The sequence below is a fragment of the Bos taurus genome, chromosome 10 (genome assembly GCF_002263795.3).
Source record: "Bos taurus isolate L1 Dominette 01449 registration number 42190680 breed Hereford chromosome 10, ARS-UCD2.0, whole genome shotgun sequence".
Lineage (NCBI taxonomy): Eukaryota > Metazoa > Chordata > Mammalia > Artiodactyla > Bovidae > Bos > Bos taurus.
Genome location: NC_037337.1, coordinates 10,190,065 through 10,217,899, shown reverse-complemented (window position 1 = coordinate 10,217,899; position 27,835 = coordinate 10,190,065). Strand labels below are relative to the sequence as shown.

General features: G+C 41.7%; 1 protein-coding gene across 2 annotated transcripts; it reads right to left on the bottom strand.

The window, feature by feature from the left end:
* Window positions 1–3,103: 3,103 nt before the first annotated feature.
* Window positions 3,104–25,666, bottom strand: BHMT (betaine--homocysteine S-methyltransferase). Of its 2 annotated transcripts, none has more exons than XM_024997311.2 (8): window positions 25,080–25,175; window positions 20,771–20,903; window positions 13,494–13,612; window positions 12,200–12,391; window positions 11,414–11,561; window positions 7,488–7,670; window positions 5,812–6,040; window positions 3,104–3,851 (listed from the first exon to the last, which is right to left on the bottom strand). In XM_024997311.2, the coding sequence occupies exons 1-8, from the start codon at window positions 25,083–25,085 to the stop codon at window positions 3,665–3,667; spliced, it is 1,197 nt and encodes a 398-aa protein (XP_024853079.1). In that variant the 5' UTR covers window positions 25,086–25,175; the 3' UTR covers window positions 3,104–3,664.
* Window positions 25,667–27,835: the final 2,169 nt, after the last annotated feature.

Below are 27,835 nucleotides of genomic sequence, written 5' to 3'. Positions count from 1 at the left end.
CTGAATGAACTTTTTGGTCAACCCAATATAATAGTAGATTAAAGAAAAGTATTTATCATCTATGAGTGAAAGTATTAAATGCTGAACTGCTTTGAGAGTGATAGAAACTTGGTCAAAAAAAAAAAAAAGGAGGGGGGAAGGATGTTCACTCTTTTCTTATTTCACCTCAGCCACATGCACCTTTGGTTCTATTTCTGTGCATTGGAGGATAAGAGGTGGATTTCTAATTCTCTTAGTAAGAAAATTCTGGAAATTTCTTTTCCCGTTAAATACTGCTGCCTCCTCCTTTAAAACTTAAGCATACTTGTGTCTTTTTAAATAGAAACTGGGATATAGAAATTTCATATAAGACTTAGCAAATTATCAGTTCAGTTCAGTCACTCAGTCGTGTCCAACTCTTTGCGACCCCATGAACCGCAGCATGCCAGGCCTCCCTGTCCATCACCAACTCCTGAGGTCCACCCAAACACACGTCCATCGAGTCAGTGATCCCATCCAACCATCGCATCCTCTGTTGTCCCCTTCTCCTTCTGCCCTCAATCTTTCCCAGCATCAGGGTCTTTTCAAATGAGTCAGCTCTTTGCATTAGGTGGCCAAAGTATTGGAGTTTCAGCTTCAACATCAGTCCTTCCAAATAACACCCAGGACTGACCTCCTTTAGGATGGACTGGTTGGATCTCCTTGCAGTCCAAGGGATTCACAAGACTCTTCTCCAACACCACAGTTCAAAAGCATCAATTCTTTGGCACTCAGCTTTCTTTATAGTCCAACTCTCACATCCATACATGACCACTGGAAAAACCATACCCTTGACTAGATGAACCTTTGTTGGCAAAGTGATGTCTCTGCTTTTTATTATGCTATCTGGGTTGGTCATAACTTTCCTTCCAAGGAGTAAGAGTCTTTTAATTTCATGGCTGTAATCACCATCTGAAGTGATTTTGGAGCCCAGAAAAATAAAGTTAGCCACTGTTTCCCCATCTATTTCCCATGAAGTGATGGGACCAGATGCCATGATCTTCGTTTGCTGAATGTTGAGGTTTAAGCCAACTTTTTCACTCTCCTCTTTCACTTTCATCAAGGGGCTCTTTAGTTCTTCACTTTCTTCCATAAGGGTGGTGTCATCTGCATATCTGAGGTTATTGATATTTCTCCCGGCAATCTTGATTCCAGCTTGTGCTTCCTCCAGCCCAGCGTTTCTCATGATGTACTCTGCATAGAAGTTAAATAAGCAGGGTGACAGTGTACAGCCTTGATGTACTCCTTTGACTATTTGAAACCAGTCTGTTGTTCCATGTCCAGTTCTAACTGTTGCTTCCTGACCTGCATACAGGTTTCTCAAGGGGCAGGTCAGGTGGTCTGGTATTCCCATCTCTTTCAGAATTTTCCACAGTTTGTGATCCACACAGTCAAAGGGTTTGGCATAGTCAATAAAGCAGAAATAGATGTTTTTCTGGAACTCTCTTGCTTTTTTGATGATCCAGCGGATGTTGGCAATTTGATCTCTGGTTCCTCTGACTTTTCTAAAACCAGCTTGAACATCTGGAAGTTCACAGTTCATATATTGCTGAAGCCTGGCTTGGAGAATTTTGAGCATTACTTTACTAGCGTGTAAGATGAGTGCAATTGTGTGGTAGTTTGAGCATTCTTTGGCATTGCCTTTCTTTGGGATTGGAATGAAAACTGACCTTTTCCAGTCCTGTGGCCACTGGTGAGTTTTCCAAATTTGCTGGCATATTGAGTGCAGCACTTTCACAGCATCATCTTTCAGGATTTGAAATAGCTCAACTGGAATTCCATCACCTCCACTAGCTTTGTTCATAGTGATGCTTTCTAAGGCCCACCTGATTTCACATTCCAGGATGTCTGGCTCTAGGTGAGTGATCACACCATCGTGATCATCTGGGTCATGAAGATCTTTTTTGTACAGTTCTTCTGTGTATTCTTGCCACCTCTTCTTAATATCTTCTGCTTCTGTTAGGTCCCTACCTTTTCTGTCCTTTATTGAGCCCATCTTTGCATAAGATGTTCCCTTGGTATATCTTAATTTTCTTGAAGAGATCTCTAGTCTTTCCCATTCTAATGTTTTCCTCTATTTCTTTGCATTGATAGCTGAGGAAGGCTTTCTTATCTCTCCTTGCCATTCTTTGGAACTCGGCATTCAAATGGGTATATCTTTCCTTTTATCCTTTGCTTTTCGCTTCTCTTCTTTTCACAGCTATTTGTAAGGCCTCCCCAGACAGCCATTTTGCTTTTTTGCATTTCTTTTTCTTGGGGATGGTCTTGATTCCTGTCTCCTGTACAATGTCATGAACCTCCATCCATAGTTATCAGGCAGTCTGTCTACCAGATCTAGTCCCTTAAATCTATTTGTCACTTCCACTGTATATAGCAAATTATGGAACAGAATCAAATACATCCAAGGTAGTCTTATTGGTTTTTTTAATAGCTGAAGAAATTAAGAGTTTCAAAGCAGCCACACCAATCCAAGAATGTTGAGAAAGAAGCATGAACTCTTTTCTAATACAATGAGTAGTCATTTATTCCAGTGATCTTACATCTTCAGGCTTGAGTTTTCAGAGTAGGTATTACCAGGAGAAAATATAGTTCTCAATCTAGGAAACCCTAACAGAGTTTGGAAAATCTCTTTTTATTAGACCTTTTTGTGTTTAGTCGCTTACTCATGTTCTACTCTTTGTGACCCCATGAACTGTAGCCCCCCAGGCTCCTCTGTCCATGAGATTTTCAAGGCAAGAATACTGGAGTGGGTGGCCATTTCAAGACCATTTCTCACTAGCCTTACTGACTGGAGGCATTTAGGTGGATCCAGCCTAAGGCAGAATGGAGAGAGCCTGGTACCAATCCCTTCTTGGCCTCCCCATTGGTCTGAATGCTTCTTAGTGGTGGAAATGGGTCAGAAAAGAGGGAACAACTCTGGAACTCTAGACAGCAGGACTCTAAGCTTTGAATGTTTACTAATCTGGTCCCATAGGACTGATTTTCTAAGGAGAAATGTAAAGGAATAGCCAAGTCCCTATAGCTGAAATGTCCCTTAGCAGTGTTTTTTCAATGTGTGGTTTTCAATTAATGGTCATAAAATCAATTTAAAAGGCCTTAACCAGCATATTTTATTAATGAAATAGGACAGAAAGGAATGGAATTTAAAAATATCAGAATGGATCACATTTTATTTCAATGGTTGTACATGTGCCTTACCAGGTCATTATATAAATTGTGTTTCTCATTAAGGGCCATTTCCAAAAAGCTTGAAAGTCACTTTCCTATAGCACTTTGCACTTGTCTGGTTGCTACACCATTTATGACAGCTCACATCTCATCCTTCTTACCAGCCTGTGAAATTTTTAAAGTAGGACTATTGTCCAAATTATTTTTTCTTGGCCACAGTGATTTCCTTAATACCGTGTACCTGGTTTACTTAGTAAGCCAGTTTAAGATTTACTTGTTATTCATTTTGCTTCCAAGTTCTAAATACATACTTTTAAAAAATGGTCAAGTGTTATTTATAATTGTTTTGTTCAGTTCCTGTCAATCTTGACGCGTAAGCTGGCATTTGTATAAGCATTGCCTTTTAACTATCTTTTCCTTAGTTTTGGAACTGTGGCCCAAGCCTGGAGGAAGTCACTAAAAATGGTTTCTATCGAGGCTACTGTGCAGACTTGAACTTCTGTTTTTCGAAGAGCTCTCTCAGCTGCTGCTCCGTTGTGGCTTCCTTCTGCTGCATAAGCTCGGCTGTTCCTTTGGTCACTCCCCAGGCGTCCGGCTTTGACATGGAAGGGTTGTACGGCCTGCCCGAGGCGATCTGAAGATTCTCCCAGTATTCCTTCCTGGCCCTGGGTGAACAAAACACACAGAAACCGTGAGGGTCTCTCTCCAGGCTGTGAGCTAGAACCCTGCATCTTTGGACTCTCGAGAGTGTGTCCTCTGAAACACATTTATCTTTTCTTTTTCCCCAGAATCTGTAGGTCTAAAATTACTTTGAATTCCTTCTTTTCATATACAGGTAGGTTCAAAAGCTAAGGATTTAGAACAAGGACACTTGCTAAGTTACCTCGCCTCCCCATCCTCACTTTCTGGCTCTACCTCCTGAGCCACCTAGGCCCACATTCACTGCTCTTCCCAAAGCCAGTGCTGCTTCTGCGTCCCTCAACCCGGAGATCCCGCCTCTGCCTCCTTTCTATTTCCATCAGCTCCTAGTTCCAGGCCTTGCCAGGTCTGGTCTCTTGCAGAAAAGACTTCCTCATAGGTTTCCCTGTCTCCAGGCTACTGAAACTTGGGAATGGAACTTGGTCTCAGACCCTTCAGACTCCTCACTGCCTTGGGATAAGGTCATCCAGACCTCGTGAGTGGGAGCAGATGCCACCTCCCGTCCGGATGTGTGTCTCCTACCAAATTCTGAATCTGAGGTTCTCAAACTGCTAATGTCTCAGCATACCGTTCTCTCGGCACCCCCACCCAGTGCTTCCCTCTAGGCCTTTCTCCTACCTGGCAAAGTAACTCGTCTTTCAGAACTCAGCTCAGACACTAGTTCCGTGGGAAATTCTTCACCAGCCCTCCCACTTTTTCCGCTGGTGGCCGTTAGTGTGGACCCCCAGCACCTGTGTACATCTTCATCTTTGACTTACTATGTCAGCTGAACTTAGCTCTTTATCTCTCTGCCTGCTAGACTATTGCCCTCCTTGAAGACAGGCCTGTGCCTTGCCCAGCTTGCTCCTTTGGTGGCATTGTCCGACACAGTTTTGTTGAACTAACATTGGTCAAATAGAGTGAAACTGCTGCCTCTGCTTGGGGGGCAGTTTCTACCCACTTCCTTCTTCTGTGGAAATCTACCTAGCTCTTTAAAATCTAGCCCCAAAGTCCCTTCTGCTACATCATCTATTAGGTAGAGACAGTTATTCTCTTCTCTTCATTGTTACTTTTTTATTCATGCCTCTGCTGCTGCTGCTGCTGCTAAGTCGCTTCAGTCGTGTCGACTCTGTGCGACCCCACAGATGGCAGCCCACCAGGCTCCCCCGTCCCTGGGATTCTCCAGGCAAGAACACTGGAGTGGGTTGCCATTTCCTTCTCCAATGCATGAAAGTGAAAAATGAGAGTGAAGTCGCTCAGTCGTGTCTGACTCTTAGCGACCCCATGGACTGCAGCCTACCAGGCTCCTTGGTCCATTGGATTTTCCAGGCAAGAGTACTGGAGTAGGGTGCCATTGCCTTCTTCATCCATGCCTCTACTTAAGTAGATAACTACAGCATAATACATCAGCTTTCTTCTCCATTTCCCTCCAGTAGACTGTGAGAGGCTCTAAGCCAGAGATTACAGCCTTTCATTTCTATATTCCTAGTACCCTGCACATTGCCTGATGTGAAAATCTATTTGTTTATTTGTTCCTCATCCCCCATGGAATGTAAGCTCTGAGAGCAAAGACCTTTTTAATCTCATTCACCACTGTCTTCCCAGCTCCAAGGATTGTGCTTGGCACAGAATAAGCAATTAATATTTGTACTTGAATCCTAACAACAGATTCACTGTTAGTGTCCACTACATAGATGGTGCTTTCCAAGAGTGTGATATCACATTTTGTTGCAACTTACATTATTTATATTCTATATTCTTAAAGCTTTCTCCAGAAATCACTCCATAAAGCTAAAGTTATAAATATTTCTGTGACAGAACTTGAAGAGGCTAAATGATTCTTTGTCATTACACTGCAAATTGGCGGTACTTTTTGTAATGACCTCACTTGGATGTATTCATAATTTGTGTGAGTTTGGTTTGGCAAATACAGTTTAAGGTTCTTACCTGGCTCTAATCCAGGGTTTGGTGTGCATATCCAAACCACTTCCCCAGCTGCCATGTTTTTCTGAAGCCAGTGGCAAAAATCCCCTCTCCGGAGCCAGCTCCTCTGCAATTGCCCTGATGTGGTAGGGTTCAAATCCACAGCACCCACCTATGTACCTGACCCCCAGGTTGTAGGCCTCTCTGGCATACTTTTGAATATCCCATCTGGTTGCAACTCTGGGTTCCAGTCCTGTAATAAATGATGCTCTCTTTCAGTAAAGATATTCAAAATAAATAGCTATAATAAATGTTATTTTCAGTAAATGAATTAGATAAGATCTTATATTTCTGAAAAGAAATATTCAGTTCCTAACTTTTAAAAATTATTAGCTACCTTGCATTGACATGCCCAGTTTAAACAGCTGTGACAGCGGGACTTCATGATGGTTCCCAATGATCTCTGCCCTCTGATGGTCTCACTCTTGGTGACCCTTCCTGCATTACATCAGGTTGGTCTGTGAGACCAATAAAGTATGATGGAAGGGATGGCTTGTGACTTCTGAGGCTAGATCATTAGAGACATTAGGGTTTCTGCCTTGTTCTCTCCTGGATCACTCATCCCAGGGGAAGCCAGTGGCCACACTGTGAGATGCTCAAGTATCACAGTGGAAAAGCCCATGAGCCAAGAAACTGAGGGCTCCAGGCAACAGATAGCAAAAAACTGACCCTGACTCCCAACAGCTAACTAAGAGAGCTTGAAAGAGCTCCCATCAGGCCTTCAGGTGACTATAACCCTTGCAAGAGTCTGGAGTGCAGCCTATTAAGAGACTCCGAGTTAAGCTCTCCCAAATTCATGACCCTCAGCTACTATGGGATATAAAAAATATTTGCTGTTTAAAGCCACTAAATTTTGCAATAATCTCTTCTACACCAATAAAACCACAAATGCCTTGCCATTCTTCTTCTGTGGTTCTTCTAGACTGATGATTTTAGAGTCCCTCTAGAATATGAGATAAGGACCCTAGAATGAAATAGTAGGCTGGCCAGGCCAGGCTCACCTCTGGCTTGATTCTCCAGGTAGAGTCACGGCCCACTTCCCACACAAGTTTTATCCCTCTTCTCAGACTGCAAGGGTTCACCCCACATCATCTGCTTTGGTCTGTTCATTCAAATCTGTTACACAGTAACCCAGTGATGGCACCTTCCCTCTGCCCTCGCCCCCAACTCAGATATAGCTAGAGTATTCAAGCAGCATTCAAAATAAGAGAAAAGCATACTGGTGATAACTTGGCCTAACCTTATTTATCTGATGAGAAAATCCAGATCTGGGTGAACTACGGACCTTTGCTAAGGTTCTGCCACTAAGCAACAGAGCTAGAACCAGAAGCAGAGTCTTCACTGATCCCGCTCAGGAGGGCATTCTTCTTACCAAACTCCACGTGTGATGAATTGGTTGTCTACCCAGGTGTTGACTCACCTTTGATTTTACCTTTAAATCAGAGGTCTTTTTGCTTGCTGGTCCTGTGTTTCCTAATGTCTAATTTAAAAGTTTTGGGGCTGCAGGGAAAGAAGTAGGGCCAAGAGATGAGGAGATATGCTGCCATCATTTTACCATGATAACGCTCTATGGCCAGAGGTTTATTTGGAATTTGTCTAACATGAAGACCCTGAGATGATTTATAAAATGGCTTTCTTACCAAAGGGGAATTCTGGCAGGTCAATAAACCCCTGCTTGCCGCAGTCAGGAGTGTGGTAGGCCAAGGGCTGGCTCATGAGGTGGGCTTTCAGTCCGGCAGCCTCCAAGCCTTCTTTCATGAGCTTCACTGTCTGTAAGCTAATTGTGGGGTCAAAATGGCAGTTTACCCCCACGATGGAAGCTCCTGCAAGGGGAAGAACAGTTTAGCTTTAGAGATTCACCAGATACCAGGAGGTCAACTCTGAGTTGGGGAGCTTTAATTTGGAATGGTGAATTAGAAGGATAGCATTTGGCCCCTGCAAACTTATCTTACCCTTGGGCAAGAATGACTAACAGGCAGCAAGTGCTTTCTCTGAAAAGTGCTCTGAAGAGTCTGATACAATTGAAGTGTCATTTATGAACACTTGGCGGTCCATCTTTTTTGGAAAAGAAACAAACATTATTAGAGGTTTTTTTCCTTTTTCTTTTTTTACATTTTTTTTTATGTTAACCATTTTTATTTTTTTATTTATTTTCTAATGTAAATTTATTTTAATTGGAGGCTAATTACTTTACAATATTGTATTGGTTTTGCCATATATCAACATGAATCCACCACGGGTGTACATGTGTTTCCCATCCTGAACCCCCCTCCCACCTCCCTCCACATACCATCAAATTTTAATAGTCATGTTTTTCAATCTTTGACATTACATTGCAAAGCACAATAATTTTTCACTACTCCCAGCTGCCCAGTGGCACCTGTGGTGACCATACCACTCATCTGAGGAATAAATCAATGTTCCCTTTCACCAGGCCAATTTAAAGCATTATTGAGTTTCTTGGGCATAACAGCAGAATGTAATTTAGGAAAAGGTTTTTCTGAAACTTTCATGTAAATGAAATACAGTATGTGTCCTTTTGTAACAGGCTTATTTCACTTAATACAGTGTTTTCAAGGTTCATCCTTGTTGAAGCATGTGTCAGAATTTCATTCATTTTTATGGCTAAGTAATATTCCATTGGATACACACACACACACACACACACTGCATTTTGTTTATTCATTAGTTGGACACTTGGTTTGTTTCCACATCCAAAAAGGACTTTTTTTTTGATGAACTCACAGCCTAGGATTTTGCATCTTGAATACAGAGTTATCAAGAACAAGGAAAGGAAAGAATCTTTCTGGCTATAATGAGAGTGACACCAACATCTAGATTCCCAGAGCAGCAGAGCTGATGCTACACGCTATATCTCCAGTGTTCAGTAGCAGGCATCTTAGTAGTCCTTACAGGCCTAGGCCTGCAGTTTGCTCTTCATTCTTGTTCCAGTCAGGCCTCATTACCCATCATTCCTCTGAATCAGTTTTTGTTAAGGGCACCAATGACCTCAATCTTGCCAAATCCAGTAGTCCCTTCTCTGTCCTCAGCTGATTCAACGTCTCAGCCACTTTTATCCAAGTGGCACTCTCCCTTCAACTCCCTCAATACTCCCCTTCTCTTCGCTTCTGAGAACTTCCCTTGTTTTCTGAGTATTGATCCTACCTCCCTGGCTGCTTTTTTTAGAGTGCTATGTGCTAACCCCTCCTCAAGGCTGAACCTTTCAATCCTGCTTTGTCACAGGATTCCATTGGGCTATCTTCTCTTCTGCATCTACACTTCCTTGTCTACCCTAAGCTCTCAATCCCATCTACATACACAACTCTCCCAAGCTGCTTTCTCTCTAACCCTGACCTTTCCATTGGATTCCAGGCTGGTATATTCAACAGCTTACTGAACAGGGTCACTTGGATCCTGACCACTTTCTTTTTTGAATATTCTGTAGTCAGAGTTTCTCTTTCTTTTCTTGACTTCATTACACTAATGAATTAATCATATGTCGGCTATTTGTTGGATGTCATTTAGGCACAAAGGTCCTTGTAAAGGGTTATGGAGAAATATAGGACACAAAAGATTTTATAATTTAGCACAGGGTTTCCAAAGGTTTGCTCAATGAAAATAAGATTCTATGAACAATTACATTAGGAGTAGTCTATATATATATATATATATATTTTTTTTTTTTTTTTACTGTAGCCCCTTCATGGAGACTGCAAATATATATGAACACGTCAAAGGACTGAGAAGGTCTGCAGTCAAGAGACTGCTTCGCTTGGTTTAAAACTGAATTTTCTACCTCTGTGTAACTCCAGAACCCTATTAAGACTCTCACAGGTTAGAATATGTCTTTTTATAAATAGAAAGTGTTAAAGCTGCTGGGAGGAAGTGATCACTTGGAGTAGGAGTGACTATGTAAGGACACATCGAGGCTGGACTAACGACACTGGAAGATGGACTCAATTGTGAGATGGATACTTGGAGCCTATATGTGCTTGGGTGGTATGCTGGGCACAGGGTACTCAGTGCTGAGTCAAGCAGACATAGTCTCTGCCCTCTCGGATTTTACAGTCTAGTGAGAGACCCAGACGTTTAAGACATAAACAAATGAGATATCGGGTAAGTTCTATAAAGAATATAAACAGGGCACAGTGACGGCAAGCACTGTGGCCACTTACTCTGAAGTCAGGGGAGGAAAGGATGAGACACAGGCCAAGAATCCCTGCCAGCTAACAACTGGAAGGATGAGGGCCTCCTCTGATCTTTTTGAAACATGTTAACTTGGCTTCTCCCCCCATTAAAAATTTTTTAAAATTTTTGGGTCTTCATTCCTGCATGCTGGCTTTCTCCAGTTGTGGCAAGGAGGGGCTACTCTTTGTTGCCAGCTTCTCATTTCAGGGGTGGCTCAGACAGTAAAGAATCTGCCTACAATGCAGGTTCCAACCCTGGGTTGGAAAGGTGCCCTGGAGACGGAATGGCAACCCACTCCAGTATTCTTGCCTGGAGAATCTCACGGACAGAGGGGCCTGGAGGGCTGCAGTCCATGGGGTCTCAATGAGTTGGACATGACTGAGCAAGTAAGACTTTCTCATTGCTTGTTGCAAAGCACAGGCTCCAGGTGCACGGGCTTCAGTAGTCGCAGCACATGGGCTCAGTGCAGGCTCTGTAGTTATGGATCATGGGCTTAGCTGCTCTGCCGCATGTGGGATCTTCCCAGGACAGGGATCAAACTGGTGCCCCTTGCATTTCGAGGTGGATTCTTAACCACCAGACCACCAGGGATGCGCTCTCCTCATTTTTTGTATTTATAATCAGAAATTCGGATTCTACAATGTCATCCTAAACCTAAATAATTGTAATTATTAGTGACAAATATGAAATAACTTTCATGACATAGCAAGAGTTGGATAAAGATGAGAAATTAAATTAAATTTTGATTGGCTAGATAAGACTAGCCAATAAAAATCTCTACTTCACCGAGTGAGTAGGACTTTTCCATAGACACTGTGCTATTCCTCAGGTTTAAAATGAGGCAGCTTTGAAAACAGTCTGTGAATTTTCCCTAACTGAAATGAAACCCCATATTAGGAATGGAAATTATATAAAAAGATAAATTGAATACTCAATATTTCATATCAAAGGATTTTAAATTTTATGATACCAATTACAAAAAGTTAAGCATACCAGTAATTTATGGAAAATGGAAAAACTTTGGCAAATAGGGCAACCATCTTGAAAGATATGAATATCTAAAGCCTCAACTTGAGATAAATTTTAAGTAAAACATAATTTGTCCTAATACTCTCTATGATTTACCAAAATTCTTCTCACTTCTAGATATTAAACCTTCAGTGTAGGTCTAGTTGCCCCTTTCAAAAGGCTGATGGGTGTACCGTTTTGTTTTGTTTACACTTTTTCTCTTTGAGATGCAATAATGTATCAGCATTCTTAAAGTAAATGAATGATTTTCCTGTAACAAAAATAGTATATAGTGATTCATAGATGGACCTGTGTTTGTATGTCATTTAAAAGACACACTAGTTGCAAACCAATCAAAATCTATCATCACCTGCTTTAACCAGGCGCACTGCACACTCGCCAGGGGTCACGCTGTGCAAGTCTCCCTCTGGGCCGATGCACATAGTTGCCGCCACTGGTTTCCCTGATGCTTTCAAGGCTTCAACTGCCCATACAGCCTCTTCAACATGTTCAAAATACTGAAATAAGTTAAAGTCAAAGTACTTTTAATTTTGTTTTTCCCCAAATAATTTGAAAACTTATCCTATTGCATATTAACCTAATTATCCCCAGATGACTGTTTCTTAAACTCTTGAGTTGTGATTCATTAGCAAGGCAATGGCACCCCACTCCAGTACTTTTGCCTAGAAAATCCCATGGACGGAGGAGCCTGGTAGGCTGAAGTCCATGGGATCGCTAAGAGTCGGACACGACTGAGTGACTTCACTTTCACTTTTCACTTTCATGCATTGGAGAAGGAAATGGCAACCCACTCCAGTGTTCTTGTCTGGAGAATCCCCAGGACGGGAAGGCTGGTGGGCTGCCATCTATGGGGTCGCACAGAGTCGGACACGACTGAAGCGATGCAGCAGCAGCAGCATTTTGAAAACAGAATAGAATGGTGATTTCTGTGAATTGCAGTCCAAAGGTTTGAAGAATGCTATATTACATCAACTGAATCACATTTAGTTGAAGCCCTAAACTGGAAGAAGTTTTCGAAAATAAGTATTACTGGACTAGTCATGACTGGTACCTAACCCCAAATAGTCCTCATGAGAGTAAAGGCAGATAAAATGTACGAAGTGTACTCGTCTCATCTTTGATAGTATCTATTTACCTCTGCGATCAAGAAGTCCACGTTCTTCTTTACGAAGACCTCTAACTGTTGCTGAAAGACTTTTTTGACTTCAGTTTCGCTCTTGCAGCTAAGGTACGAAGGTGTCTGGCTCACACCCCCTGCTACCAAAGCATCTCCTTCATCAGCCACTTGCCGGGCAATGTCACAAGCGGCTTCATTGACTTTCTGCCCCTAAAAAGGGTGAATATACAGTATGGTTACATTTTCATGTGAAATTGAAGCAAAATTGTTATTCAAATGTCTACATCTCAGTTGTATGTTACAACAGTGATTTGATTTCAGAAAATGACAGTGATGGAGTAGTTCAGTGCTTTACAGAGTTGAACAATTTGTAGTAACAACACTGCCAATAACAGTGATAAAAAAATAAATCTTACGATGGTATTTAGGGAATATTACATTTATACCAAAGATCTGTGAGAGTGTAAAAGTCTTTCCGTAAAAGGATCTGGTATCTTCTGGGACTTCTCTGGTGGCCTCGTGGTTGACTCCACACTTCCACTGCAGGAGGCCTGAGTTCAATCCCTGATCAAGAACTAAAATCCCACATGCCACAACGTGTGACCAAAATAAGTAAATAAATAAAAGGATCTGATATCTTCCAATGCTTAAACTGCAGTTAGAAGAATACCTAGCAAATAGTGGTGGTGATGATGATTTGCTTTTTTGATTAATAAGAATAAACTCAATTAAAATAACTACAGAATTCATGACTTTTTGTCATTATATACTTTCTCAATTAACAGATAAATGTATCACAAGTAAGGTCTTTATGAAGTATTTAGACCCTAAAAACTGACTCTTGTCCTCAAAATATCACACAGATGCATGGATTTTAGAATTCGTTTTTCATTTTAGAGATGAAGTTATTGATATGATGGGATAGGTAAATGGTTTGCCCAACATCACACAGTTAATTGTAGCTCAACTAGGAATATTCTAGAGTCACTGATTCCTGCCACATATGACCTTTCTCCTATTCTGTCACATTAAAAAACTGTAAAGATCTAAGAGTTTGTAAGGATACTCACTCAAAAACTTAGTCAAAAGACTTGGAAAATTATTAATAGTTAAACAGTTCTTTGATCTGCTTCATTAAATGCCTTTCTGTTAATCTGGGGGACTCTAGCTAAGACCTAAGAATATTATTCACACATACATCATTTCTGTTTTGTTTAAAACAAAACGAAACTCTAACAAGGCTTAACATTTTTTTTCTCTGGGAGCTTTGTTGATGATGCACGTGCCTGAGACACAGTATGGTGATACTCACGGATATTTTCTCTGCAACATAGTTCCCCCTGTTCTCCAGCTTGTCTTCACTGGCATAGAAGGTGAAGGTCTGCATGACATTCGAGCCAGCTCTGAGGAACTCTCGATGAAGTTGGCGAACTGGGAGATTGAAAGACATTCTTTGCTATCAGTTTATCAGCCTGTGATGCTTTCAGAAGGCTCTTAGATAAACAATGAAAATATGTGCTTAAATTCCTGGTTGCCTGGCATTTGCTCATCCTGGGGGCTAATGAGAGGTCGATATGGAGTCTCTTGCTAGGAGCAATAGATTATCTCTGCCAGCAGTGTGGGGTGAAGGGAAGAGGGAGGTCCCACAGAGGAGGAATCATCTCAGCGATTGTGCTAGGCAAAGAACATGGGGAAGGGCATTCCCTAGAGAGGGAACAGCCCAAGCAAAGACAAGAAGGCAGGAACAGTCTTGGCCTTTCGGGGAATGACAAGCAGCCTGAATGGCCGGGGCTGAGGATATGCTGGAGAAGTGATGGGAGACAGACTTGGAGAGGTGGGCTGCCAGACAGAGTGCAAATGGCCTTGCACATCGTCCCAGGGACTCTAGGCTCCAGACCATAGATACTGGGGAAACATCAACGGTTTTAAAGCAATTGATTAATATGATTAGCTCAGTGTTTTTGAGAAATAATTCTGATAGCAGAGTTGGAGCAAGGTTACCAAGCTAGGTCCACAGATGAATACCATGTGGCAAAGCTTTCATGGCTGCAGGAAATATAGTGGGATGTTTTTGTTTTCTATTTAATCAAATGTATGCAATTTTAAGAGTTATCCATTATCCTTTGCTCTAAAATAGTGGTCATAGACTCTGGTTGCCCATTACATAGCCCTGCAAACTTTTAAAAAATTATGAATGTTAGGGTCAAATCCATGTATATTCTAATTTAATTGGTTCAGGGTAGGGCACAGGCAATTTTTTGGAAAGGTTTCCCAACTGATTCTTACTTTCAGTTTTGTTGAGCATCACCATTCCAAGACAGCAGAAGAATGTTCCTTTTATAAAATAATAGTGAGACTTGGTGTTTTGTTTTTGTCAAGAGAAATGACTGGGCAGAGTAAGAAATCAGCAGTTGTATTTTGGACACTAAAATTCATTTCTAAATTTCAGAGGCCTATAAAATGCACAGGTTTGGGAGCAACCACATTAGCGTCTAAAAAATTACCAGGACACTGGTGTTCTTAGTCCTTCAGGGACTAAGACTGGAGATTAGTCTGGTGGCTTTGCAGCCTAGATGCCTAGTAGAGTGCCAAGAACATAGGAAGCATTTCTGTTTGTGTTTGTTTATAACTGGACTTAAAGGTGAGGCAAAAAAAAAAAAAAAAAGACCTGTAGTGTATTTCAGAAAATGGATTCCTAAGTTTGAAGCCAAATCTTTGCTTTTAAAATCGTGGGAACTTTAGTTCTCAGTGGGAACTTGAAAACATTCATAAATTAGGGAGTTTCAAAGTTGTTTTAATTTGTAACAGAACCAACTGAAAACCCTTACATAGAGTAATCAGGAAAACACAGTGGTGTGGCTGGAGTAGGGGAGAAGGGACTACAGACTTGGCTCCTGTTCTCCGTGACAGAATTTCTTATGAAGAACAAGTCCACCCAGCTGGTCCTTTGATAGATTTCCAGAGACTGTACAACACAAAACGAAAACCCTGGAGTAGTGTGCAAATTGTTTGCATGTACAAACATTTTATGGTTCTCAGAGGGCCTATAAGTTTTATCAGATTTTTCCAGAGGGCAGTGATTCAGAAAGGTGAAGACAACTTTCACTTTTAATTGATTTGATTATTCCTTCATGCTTCTTAAAAATGGAGAGCTTCTCCAAGTGTGATCTTACTAGGTTCACCTGGGAACAATTAAATATTCAGATTCCTCAAACCCTTCCAGACCCAAATTCATTTCCAAATACAATACTAATTCCACTGAGTGCAAGAACCACAACTTTTGGCATAAACTTCAGTAGGAGAATTACTCTGGTGATTTCTGGATATCCACTCAATATCTATTTTCTGTTTCCTCTATTTTCTGTTTCTGTTTTATCCTCTCAGGATAAAACTCTTGAGTCTTTATCCTGTAACCAGTAATATAGGATGTGACTGGTTCCTACAACAATGATACACCTATACTAATTATATTCATTTTATAGCTTTAAACGCTCCATTATACTAGTCTCATTTTAGCATCATAGAAGCTAAATATTACAAAGTATGTATTATACTTGACATACAATGTAATATACAATATTATAGAAGTATATATTTGTGTATACATGTATATCGGAGAATGCAATGGCACCCCACTCCAGCACTCTTGCCTGGAATATCCCATGGATGGAGGAGCCTGATGGGCTGCTGTCTATGGGGTCGCACAGAGTTGGACACGACTGAAGCAACTTAGCAGCAGCAGCAGCATACATGTATATGCATATATATATATGATCATATATGTACATGATCCAGGTATATATGTATAGAACATTGCTTTTACCTAGTAAATTTTCTTGAGAAAGGTGATTCCTTGGAATTCCACAGCTAACTCTAAAAAGTCAAAAGAATTTTGCAATATTTCTTCACTGGGATAATAAATTTGTAGCAAAATAACTTGGGAGCAAAGTGACTTGAACTAATGTGAGGATATTTATAACTGTATCCCATTTAGAGTGAGTAGTCATATATTTGGAGAAGGCAACAGCACTCCACTCCAGTACTCTTGCCTGGAAAATCCCATGGATGGAGGAGCCTGGTAGGCTGCAATCCATGGGGTCACTAAGAATCAGACATGACTGAGCGACTTCACTTTCACTTTTCACTTTCCTGCATTGGAGGAGGAAATGGCAACCCACTCCAGTGTTCTTGCCTGGAGAATCCCAGGGACGTCAGAGCCTGGTGGGCTGCCGTCTATGGGGTCGCACAGAGTTGGACATGACTTAAGTGACTTAGCAGCAGCAGCAGCAGCAGTCATATATATTGATGCAAAAAGAGTATTAATGTGTTTGATGCAGGTTGGGGGAGCACTTTAGACCCTAAAGAGAGTGTTACACAATATATAGCATATGTAACGTATTAACTATCTAAAATTCCCTCAAATTCTGGCATTTGGCCCCACAAGGGCTTGGATAAGAGATGGTAGATCTGTAGCATAACTTTCCTTTCCTCACTGCTTACAGCCACCAAAAGTCAAGCCCAGGCACCAATCTTACAAAAATGTTTTGGGTGTCATTCAGTTTGCAGGGAAACTTATCAGAATCTATAAGAATTCCAGCTATCACCCACTCAAAATTAGAAAAGCACCTGCAGAAAATAAACTCATTTGCATAAACCAGCATGACACAGATCATTCTCTCATTTAGAGCATGAGTGTGCATGCGTGCTAAGTCGCCTCAGTTGTGTCTGATTCTTTGCAACCCCGTGGACTGTAGCCTTCCAGGCACCTCTGTCCTGTGGGCTTCTCCAGGCAAGAATACTGGAGTGGGTTGCCATGCCCTCCTCCAGGGGATCTTCCCAACCCAGGGATCAAACCCATGTCTCTGATGTCTTCTGCATTGGCAGGTGGGTTCTTTACCACTAGCGCCACCTGGTTTTAAACACCTTTCACCCCTCCCCTCCTTGAACAGGTTAAATACATCTGAGGTCCTATGAAATGTTTCTATGAGGATGCATTTACAAGCAGGAGATTTGTCTTTTCTGATGCATCCTGGAGTTGCACTGGGGTTGACAGAGTTTGATCTAGGCGCTGGCAGACTTGAATATATGGGATGTCAATCTGTAGCAGAAAGGATTAAATCTAATAACTCAGAACTATGGAGTTTTCATTAATTCTTGAAAAAGCAGGCAGCTCCCAGAAGAAAAAGTAGAGCAAATGCTCAATACATTTAAATAAGCTTAAAATATTCAAGACACAAATGGCCAAGAGATCAAACGTGCTGTTTCTGCATTAATAAAATCAAAGGAAATCAGAGCAATTTCTCTTGAGCTCCTCTAATGTGTAACTTTAAAAAAGAAAATTTGACTCACAAAATTGAAACTTGCAGTTTAAACAAGAGTCTTATTTTGTTTTCAAGGCAGAGTTTGGGCAAAGGTAGTTTATTGTTAATGTCAGTTTGGCCCAAGAAATATTTCATTCTGAGTTTACCCCAACACTCAAACCTTAAGAAACAAAACATGGATATATTAGAAATCCTCTGTCTGAGGTCTTAATTACTCCACTATGTTTCTTACATCCCTTTAATGCAGTGCTTCTGAAAGTGGGGTTCACCTTGCCATTATTTGGGGTCAGGTATTATAAATATGCAGGCTCCTGGACCCCCTCAAAACCTGATGAAATTTCTATAAATGGGGGCTAGGAATTTATAATTTTTAGCAAACTCCACTGGTGAATCTAAAATTTGAGATCTACTGTTGGTTTTGGAGAAGGCAATGGCACCTCACTCCAGTACTCTTGCCTGGAAAGTCCATGGACAGAGGAGTCTGGAGGGCTGCAGTCCATGGGGTCGCTAAGAGTCAGACACGACTGAGCGACTTCACTTTCACTTTTCACTTTCCTGCATAGGAGGAGGAAATGGCAACCCACTCCAGTGTTCTTGCCTGGAGAATCCCAGGGACGGGGGAGCCTGGTGGGCTGCCGTCTATGGGGTCGCACAGAGTCAGACACGACTGAAGCGACTTAGCAGCAGCAGCAGCACAGCAGCATTGGTTTAGCTTCCCAAGCCTCCTCATTTCACTTTTTTTTTTTTTAATAGTAGAGCACACAGTATTATTTCTACTTTTATTTGGACATATAAAAGTTGTGTACATTTGCTAGGTTTCACAGTGTGACTATAGCTCTTTTACTTTTGATACTTTTTAGGGACTGTGTGAACTGAACACCTTTCTGTACTTCTCTAGCAGAAATAGATGAATACAACCAAGAAACAGACTGTTCAATTGCTAAGTCGTGTCTGACTCTTTACCACCCCACAGACTGCAGCAAGCCTGTCCTTCACACTCTCCCAGAGTTTCCTCAAACTCATGTCCATTGAGTCAGTGATACCACCCAACCATCTCCAAGAAATACATTAATACAGCCAAAAATATTAACAAGATAAGAAACAACTCGGTCAAGTGAATAATAACAGTAGTTAATACTTGTCATGTTTAACATGCACAGACACTATTTTAAATACTGCACATATAATTTATTTAATCCTCATAACAAATTCATGAGGAAGATGTCAATATTATCTCAGTTTATACACAGGGAAGCTGTGTAATTTCCCCGAGGCCATACAACCTAGTGGTTGTGTCAGGATTTGATCCAGTTAGTCTGGGTCTAGAGTCTGTACTGGAGAAGGCAATGGCACCCCACTCCAGTACTCTTGCCTGGAAAATCCCATGGATGGAGGAGCCTGGTAGGCTGCAGTCCATGGGGTTGCTAAGTCAGATACGACTGAGCGACTTCACTTTCACTTTTCACTTTCATGCATTGGAGAAGGAATTGGCAACCCACTCCAGTGTTCTTGCTTGGAGAATCCCAGGGACGGGGGAGCCTGGTGGGCTGCCGTCTATGGGGTTGCACAGAGTCGGACACGACTGCAGTGACTTAGCAGTAGCAGCAGCAGCAGAGTCTGTACTGGATCTGAAAGCTGTACTGTCTCTGATTATGTTCTTCATTAGTTTCCATCCTTCATTTCTGAATTCATGGAAACATGCTCTCCTTTACCATAAAAAAACAACTGTTTATTATCTTATATAGTATTCACAAGAACTCTGGCTTCCTCTGAAAGATTCAGATTCTTTCCAAGTGTTGATTGCTGTTGACTTACAACCGACCCTCCTTAGGAAGTGCCTTAGCCCAAAGCGGGAGGGGAGATCAAGGTTGTATGTAGGGCTTGGTCTATTCACAGGGGAAGAGCACAAACTAGCCCCCTTGCCTCCATCTGGGGCAACTCTGAGGGGCCTGTCCAACTCTGAAGCCCCCTGAGGGGTTGGCTGGGACCTCTGTTGCAACTCATCACAGTTGAGCTCTTTCTGCTGCTCAATCCTGCTTCCCTTGCTCCCTTAGAGGTACTGTTTCTTGAAAATACTTCCTAGTAGAACTCTTGAGCACAAATCTCTGCTTCATAATGTGTTTCCTGACTGGTCTGACCCGCAAGAGCTGAAGCCACAACCAGCCACAGGAAATTACTCTTCAAACATTGTTCTGGAGTCAGATCTCTTTCTGGCCAGCTAGAACACCCACCCATTGAGAGTTCTCAACCAGAAAAGTATTCTATTGCCAAAAGTTAAGATCTGATTAGGAAGAAATGGGACTTGAGACCTGGAATAAAGACATAATTGGATTAACCCATCAACCTTGAGAGCCCCACATCCTCCTGAACTCTCTGGGCCTGTAGAAGTGGCCCATTTCCTCCCCTTTTAAAGATTAATCCTTCTCTATTGCTTAAGGATGATACAGAGGCCCTGAAGACAACATTTATTCCTTTCAGACTGCATCCTACCTCCCTTCCTAGCCAAAAAGATCTGTAATCAAGAAGATAAAGTGAGAATAAGGTTTGTGGATACAGATGCAGCATAGGTAGATGGTTGAATTTAAATAGGGTGGAGCTAGTATACAATGAATTTAACTAGTTGGCAAATATATAATGGAAGAGGGCTTATCTGCAAGACGGTGACTGATGCTGTATCATGGAACTTAAAGTGGGTTAAGGAGGGAAGGTGGACTTATGGGGAAGAATGGCTAAAACTCACTGAAGGACAGATGTGATGAGACTGAAGAACAGGAGTACTAGAAAGAATGAGCAGAAAAGATAGGAGGAGGCGTGGTCAGAGAATGCAGTACTTGTCCTTGAGATTTCAGAGGTGGACAGCTATTGATGGAGTGGGTTGCTGAGGTGGGGAAGGAAGAACGTTTGTTGGAGAGGAAGTCAGGGTACTAATAGGAAGAGTGCTGGATGAATCACATGTATGGATGTTGGAGTCATCTAGAGTGTTGGAGGAGGTAGGTAGGGGCAGAGGAGGAGGAAGAGAGCCAGGTGCTAGACTCATCTAGAGCAGGGAGCAGGGAGCAAGAGGTAGACACAGGTGACAGAAATAAGGAGGGGCCACTGGTATTTACCCAGCAGGTGGATCTATATTTATACACTGGCACAGTGCCCAGCAGGCAATAATAAATACTTGGAAACCATAGCATGGAGGCATCTGCTTGATGGCATGCTCCTAGGCATGGGTCAGCACAGTGGTCTTTTACGAGAGCTTAAAATAGAGCTGTGCACCAACCTGCTTCTGGGTGTTCCACAGCAGCTTCTGGGGTCCAGGGCCCTGCCTTCACGTAGCCCCTCTTCTCCAGCGCAAAGACAAACCCTCCGTCTCCGATGATGACCTCTCCAGAGTTTAGCCGTTCTAGGATGCCCTAAAGTTATGGGGCGGGGGAGGGAGAAAATGGATAAATGAAATATTTGAATGTTAAATACAATTTTCTACTCATTTCTACAACAGAACTTTTGCTCCCATATTGTTTAAAAGTATGATTTCTTTTAAATTCTCAGAAAATATTGTTGAGAAGTATGATTTCTTTAAAATTCTCAGAAAATACATATATATTTTATTCAGAAATTTGTGACTATAAGGCAAACCATCAGAATGCTCGTATAATGCAAGCTTGTGTTTCCATGTGTATGTGCCAGGGATGGGGGCTTTTCAGAACACACTAGATAGTATTTGAAGGATACTGTGGGAGATGTTATGTTTGAATAAATATCTTCAGAAAGATTAAATGAAAAGGTTTTGTTGTAAAGCCTCAAATGAATACTTAAGCACACATTCTTAAAATGGTGACTGTTAAAGTCTTTCTCCTTTTTCTATCAATAAACAAAAGAGAGGATTATATTTTATAAAGAAGTTGAAGTGGCATATGACGCTATGAAGGCGTTTTGAGACTGAAAAGTCAAAATATATTTGGTGAGAACAGAAGGCAGAATATACCACCACAAAGATGGCCAAATCAATTGGCCATGTCTTTGGTGCTAAAATTCAGTTTCCATAACAGCAGCTGCATTATGCTGTCCGGAAAGTTGTAAGTATGCACGGCCTGCTCTCTGCAAGTGAGAGAACTGGGAAGAGACCAGTAAATAAAATATTTGTAAACTGATTTCTAGTCCAACTTGCATACCTATTCCATTTACTGTACATGCAATCATTACCCTGGTGTTAGAACAGCAACTTTGAACTTAATATTTTTAAAGCGATTTGTGAATTAGTAATATTCTTGTAGAATCATTTTTTTATTTCAAAATATCATAAATTTTAAAGTAAAAGGTTACTCTGATTTTGTGTGCTTGTGTATGCTAAGTCGCTTCAGTTGTGTCTGACTCTTTGTGACCCTGTGGACTGTAGCCTGCCAGGCCTTTCTGCCCATGGGATTCTCCAGGCAAGAATACTGGAGTGGGTTGCCATGCCCTCCTCCGGGACATCTTCCTGACCAGGAATAGAACCTGTGTCTTCTGAAACTCCTGCATTGCAGGCGGATTCTTTACCACTGAGCCACCAGGGAAACCTCTCTCTGATTTTACAAAGTCCAGAGTCTCTGAGTAATTTACACAGTCTCCCAGGTCAGCCCCTAGAGGGCTCACTGATTCTTTTACCCTCAAATAGTATCTAGATTTGATTTTAAATGGGAGAGAGGAGAGTGGGACAGCCCTGAAAAAATCATGTAAAGTAATAACCTGGAATGTACATATCTACTGTGTTCCATTTATTGCCATTAATGGTTAATAAATGCTGATATAACAAGGGTTACAAAAATATGTGAGAGGCATTCATAAGAATTTGAATGGCATCTTGAGTCCTTATCGCCTTCTGCCCCTCCCCATGTGAACTCAACAGCTGGTGCTCAGAGAAAAGAAACATCTGAAAAGAAACATTTTTACTTTAAAGCAGTAAAACAGGAGGATTGTGCTATCTATTCTTTTTTAATTGTGAAGTAATTTTACAATTGCTTCACAATGTTCCGTTAGTTTCTGCTGCACAGCAAAGTGAATCAGCTATATGTATACATATATCTGCTCTTCTAAATTTCTTTCCCATTTAGGTCACCACAGCAAAGTGAATCAGCTATATGTATACATGTATCTGCTCTTCTAAATTTCTTTCCCATTTAGGTCACCACAGCAAAGTGAATCAGCTATATGTATACATATATCTGCTCTTCTAAATTTCTTTCCCATTTAGGTTACCACAGCAAAGTGAATCAGCTATATGTATACATGTATCTGCTCTTCTAAATTTCTTTCCCATTTAGGTCACCACAGATCATTGAGTAGAGTGTCCTGTGCTAAACAAGAGGTCCTCATTAATTATCTATTTTATACACAGTAGTGTACATACATCAGCCCCAATCTCCCAGTTCATCCCACCCCACATTTCCCTCCTTGGTAACCATAAGTTTGTTCTCTACATCTGTGACTCTATTTCTGCTTTGCCAATATGTTTATCTGTACTATTTTCCTGGATTCCACATATATGTGTTTTCTATTCCTGAATAGCTTTTCCAGATAGAAAAAATTCAAGTGTTGAAGTCCGTGAGATAACAACTACAAAGTATAGAATTCACCACATGCAATTTTGAAATCCAAATACCTGTCATGATTACAATGTGTCTAAATGTCACATCTTAGAACTACAACTTTGATCATTATGACCCAATTAATAAGAAAAATGGATATATTGCTAATCAGTACAGTTGTATAAAAATATGAACAACAATCAAATACATGAAATATGACTGGCTACTAATTTTAATTTGCGTGAAATAATTCATATTTTTTTCAGTCACCTAGAAACTCTCATTGAACTCTTGTGTGTGTGTTCAGACTTTAGTGCCACAACATCTGGATGTACAGCATAACTAACAATATGATATTTGGTGGCAAAGTGGCTAGTGGTGATTCAGTTACCATGCTGTCCACTAATTTATTGAACAATTTCATCAGGAAAAACACTTGGATTCTACTGCATTTTAATTATAAAATTTTATTTATTTTTAATTGGAGGATAATTTACAGTGTTGTGTGGGTTTGGATGAACCCAGAGCCTGTTAGGCTTTCCTGGTGGCTCAGATGGTAAAGAATCTCCCTGCAATGCAGGAGACCCATGTTCCATCCCTGGGTTGGGAAGATCCCCTGGAGAAGGGAATGGCTACCCACTCCAGTATTCTTGCCTGGAGAATCCCACGGACAGAGCAGCCTGGAGGGCTACATCCATGGGGTTCACAAAGGGTCAGAGTCAACTGACTGACTAAGCACATGTGAAGCCCAGAGCCTGTTATACAGAGTGAAGTAAGTTGGAAAGAAAAAACAAGCATTATTTATTAATACATATATATGGAATCTAGGAAAATGGTACTGATGAGCCTATCTGCAGGGCAGAAATGGAGATGCACATGTATAGAATGGACTTGTCTACTGCGTTTTTAAATAACTTGAACTTCAGACTTTTCTGTTCCTTTTTTTGTTTTAAAATGGAATGTGCTATGAGAAATTGCTCAAGACATTTTTTGTGAAAAGGTGTTGCAAAGCAATGTGTTTAATATCAGACTGTTTTTGTTTAAAAAGTACATATTTGCTTAGACAAACTAGCAGAATATACATCAAAATGTAGCAGACACTGCTGTTAGTGTTGTTCATAGTTGTTTATAATGAACAAGTGTTAGCTTTGTAACATTTTAATTTTAATCAGAAGTGTAGACATAGTATTATCCATATTTTAACAGTGACATAGGGGTGGAAACCAGGTTACCAAAGAAACTTTTTTCTCCTCATTTTATGTCCATCTTGCTAAAGTAATCCTTTAAAATGTTTCATTTTGTGAGTTTGGGGAGTGGATTAGAATTTATGGCAATGCAAATGGGGCCAAAGCAAAAATATTTTAAAAATCTCTATGGGAATCATCCTTTCCAGCCATACATTATTTTAGTAGATGTAGGGATTGGCAAAAATTCTCCCCCGAATTGAACAGGTGACAGTCTATAAGCAATTGCCATCTCAACATCTTAAATCTTTGACTTCATGGCATTTAAAATTTTTAATTGAATTAATTTTTGTTTTTCCTTATGTGGAGGTGTTCTTGAGGCGGGGTCATCCCCTTAGAAACTAGGTACAACCCATTTCTAGAGGCATGTCTGGCAATGAATTTGTCCTCACGGGTATAGTTGGCCGGCCCTGTCTCCTTCCCTGCCATTCCCGGGCCTCTGCCAGACATGGGGCCGGGCGCTCTGACACCCAAGGGGCAAGGATACTCCCTCCTCCCTCCGTCCTTCTCATCCCGCTTCCAGCTGTAACCTTATTATCAGTCCATCCACCCCTTCACCCACCCCTTCCCTCCCCCACTCCCCGAAGGCCCACAGTCTGGACGGAAAGACTAGTCCCAAGGGAAAGGTGGGCATCTTACTGCGTTTTTATTTTAGAAACTCAGCAGTCCTTTCTCAGTATCTTAGGGCCATTGTGCTTAATGTTTCGTCAACAGTCTTTTCGAGGCCTGCACGGTACACTGTTCTGTGATTTCTAAATCCAGACTGCCTGCGAAAACTTACCATCATCCAACCAATGGCAGAGCCTTAGGACTGGCGAGAACCTTGCGGGGTGGGGTCCCCAAGACGAAACGGTCGCAGCCTAGGCTCGCGCCTTCTCTTGCTAGGGGCGCCGAGGGGTGCGCGCAGACCCAGAGGAACCCAGGGTGCCCAGCAGGCGACCCCAAGTCCCACCGCCGGAGGGGAGAGAAGTCGCACCTCTGGGTCTAGGAGCCACATCTTGGGGGAGTGCTCTGGTCTTGGGGTGCGGGACTCAGAGTTTTAGGGGTGCCCTGGAATTGGGGGGGTCACACAGCTCTAGAGGGCGCTGTGGTCAGAGGACAGGGGTCGGGGCTCAGAGGTGCCTTGGTGTTCCGAAGCAGCAGTTCGGGGTGGGGGGCGGCCCTCTGCTCTCCCCAGGTTGGGGATGGGGGTGGGGCTGGGGGCCTTCTGATCTCTCCAGGCTGGGGTGCGGGGCTGGCCGATCTAAACCCAGAGCACCCTTGGGTCCCCCGCACACTCACCTTCTTGACATTTTTGCCCCCAGCCGGTGCCATCTTCCTGGTGTCCCGGACTGCACCTAACACGGATGAGGATGGACGAGGAGAGCGCTTCCCCCTACGAAGCCTGGAGCCGTGGCCGGGTTCTTTATACCCGTTGCTCCGGGTGTGGGTTTGTTTCCCCAGCCTCTGCGCGGTCCAACAGGGGCCTTGGGCGGGGAACACGCCCACCAGCCCTTTATCCTTGCCCGTTGCTGCTTGGGAACTTGTATTAGGAGTTGGTGATCGAAATTGTTCTCCCAAATGGGGGAAATTATCCAGAAGTAAAATAAGAAAAATATAATTAAACAATGAGGTTGCCACTCGCTCAGGTTTCAGACCTATCTGAGCTCGGCCCTTCTTTTCCCCTCTCAGGTCCACGAACTGGATTTCTCCCTTGCCTGGGATCATGTCCCATTAGTCATGCACCTTCAGTCGCTAGGCCAGACCCCCAAGAATTCCATCCAATGCCCAAACATTTGTCAAAGGCCAAGGATACAAGGTTATTGAATGAGGATTATTGAATGACTATAAAATGTGACCTCCAGTGTGATACACACCCAGTGGTTATGTATCTGAACAAAATATGACATTTTCCAATACTAACTCTGCGTGTGTGTGTGTGTGTGTGTGTGTGTGTGTGTGTATGTTCAGAATGAACTTTGCCCTTATATCCAAACATGCCTTACAGTTTCTAATGATATCTTTGCAATATTTGACAAGGACAAACACTTGATGTTTATATATGATAGTGGAAATGTACTTTGTAGACTTAAAAATTCAGTGTGAAAACTGTGTTTAAAAATGAAAAGCATTAGAGAAACCGAAGGAAAACAGAAATGTTAACAGTAGTTATCTGTTGATGTTAGAGTTAGGTCTTGCTTTTATTTTATTCATTATGCTTTACTGTGCCAAAATTTCTTTACAGTGGGAACATACTTTAAAATAATGAAAACATTACTTTTAAAAGTGTATAACATGACAATAAATAACATAAAGAACAACTAAAAAGTATGAAATAAAGTTCAGAAACTTTTACCTAAATACATAAAAGGTTTGTATGTGGAACAACACCTCTATTTGAACAAATGAAGAGAGGGAAATTACTGCAGTAAATGATGATTTAATACAAATAAAATGATGTACACAAGATAAAACTGAAAAAGCAGAGAAGTCCTTTTGCTTCAGGTAATTGTCTAGAATGGAAAAAAAAAATGAATGCATATATTGTAATGCAAATGATCTATTATTTCACTTGTCCACCAAGAATGAGGCATGAGTTATTGTAGGCATTCTTCACAGTGCCTAGATTTTTGATCATGACAGGGTTGGACTATATGAGTAGGTAATAGTTCAGTATTTTAATGCATTAACTACTCATAGTCTTAACCAGGGGATTTTAGATTGAGCCTGGCTAGGGTGGCTCAGACTGTAAAGAATCTGCCTGCAATGCAGGAGACCTGGTTTCAATCCCTGGGTTAGGAAGATCCCCTGGAGAAGAGAATGACTGTCCACTCCAGTACTCTTCCTGGAGAATGCCATGCACAGAGGAGTCTGGCGGAACATGGTCCATGGGGTCACAAAGAGTCAGACACGACTGAGCAACTAACACTTTCACACAGGACTTCAGAGGAGGCCCTAGTGGTAAAGAATCCACCTGCCAATGCAGGAGACATAAGAAATGCAAGTTCCATCCCTAGGTCGGAAAGATCCCCTGGAGAAGGAAATGACAACCCACTGCAGTATTCTTGCCTGGGAAATCCCATGGACAGAGGAGCCTGGTGGTCTATAGTTCATGGGGTCACAAAGATTCAGGACCGAAGCACCTTGGCACAGGGTTTAACAAAGAAGTTGTGGTGGCGGGTACCAGGCGCTAGGGGGCGGTATCAGTGCTCGACAATTAAAAACTGAAAACAGCCATTCTCAATTTCAGTTTGTCCACCTTCAACAAAATTTAGGATAGATTTTAAACTAGCAGCGATTAATTTTAAAATGAATTGCAAATTTTCAGTAGATAATATAGACACCTGGCAAAAATTTAAAAGTCTTTCCCCAGTTGCTGTTCCCAGGTCAAGGCGTCCCTGGAGATAACCACTGTTATCTGTTAACTATTCTTCCAGAATCCTATGTGTATCTAAGTGTACACATGTATCCACAAATATTTGTATTTAAATGAGGGGAATTTAGTTTATTTAGACAACTGTCCACTTTCACCTTTTCTAAAATGACTAATAAACAGCT

What these genes read in the sequence shown, in the direction of transcription:
- BHMT (XM_024997311.2), bottom strand. An exon ending in ATGTTGCAGAGAAAATATCC is followed by an intron (nt 12,392 to 13,493) that starts GTGAGTATCACC and finishes CACCCTTTTTAG; the next exon opens with GGGCAGAAAGTCAATGAAGC. An exon ending in AGTGCGCCTGGTTAAAGCAG is followed by an intron (nt 7,671 to 11,413) that starts GTGATGATAGAT and finishes TTCCCCTTGCAG; the next exon opens with GAGCTTCCATCGTGGGGGTA.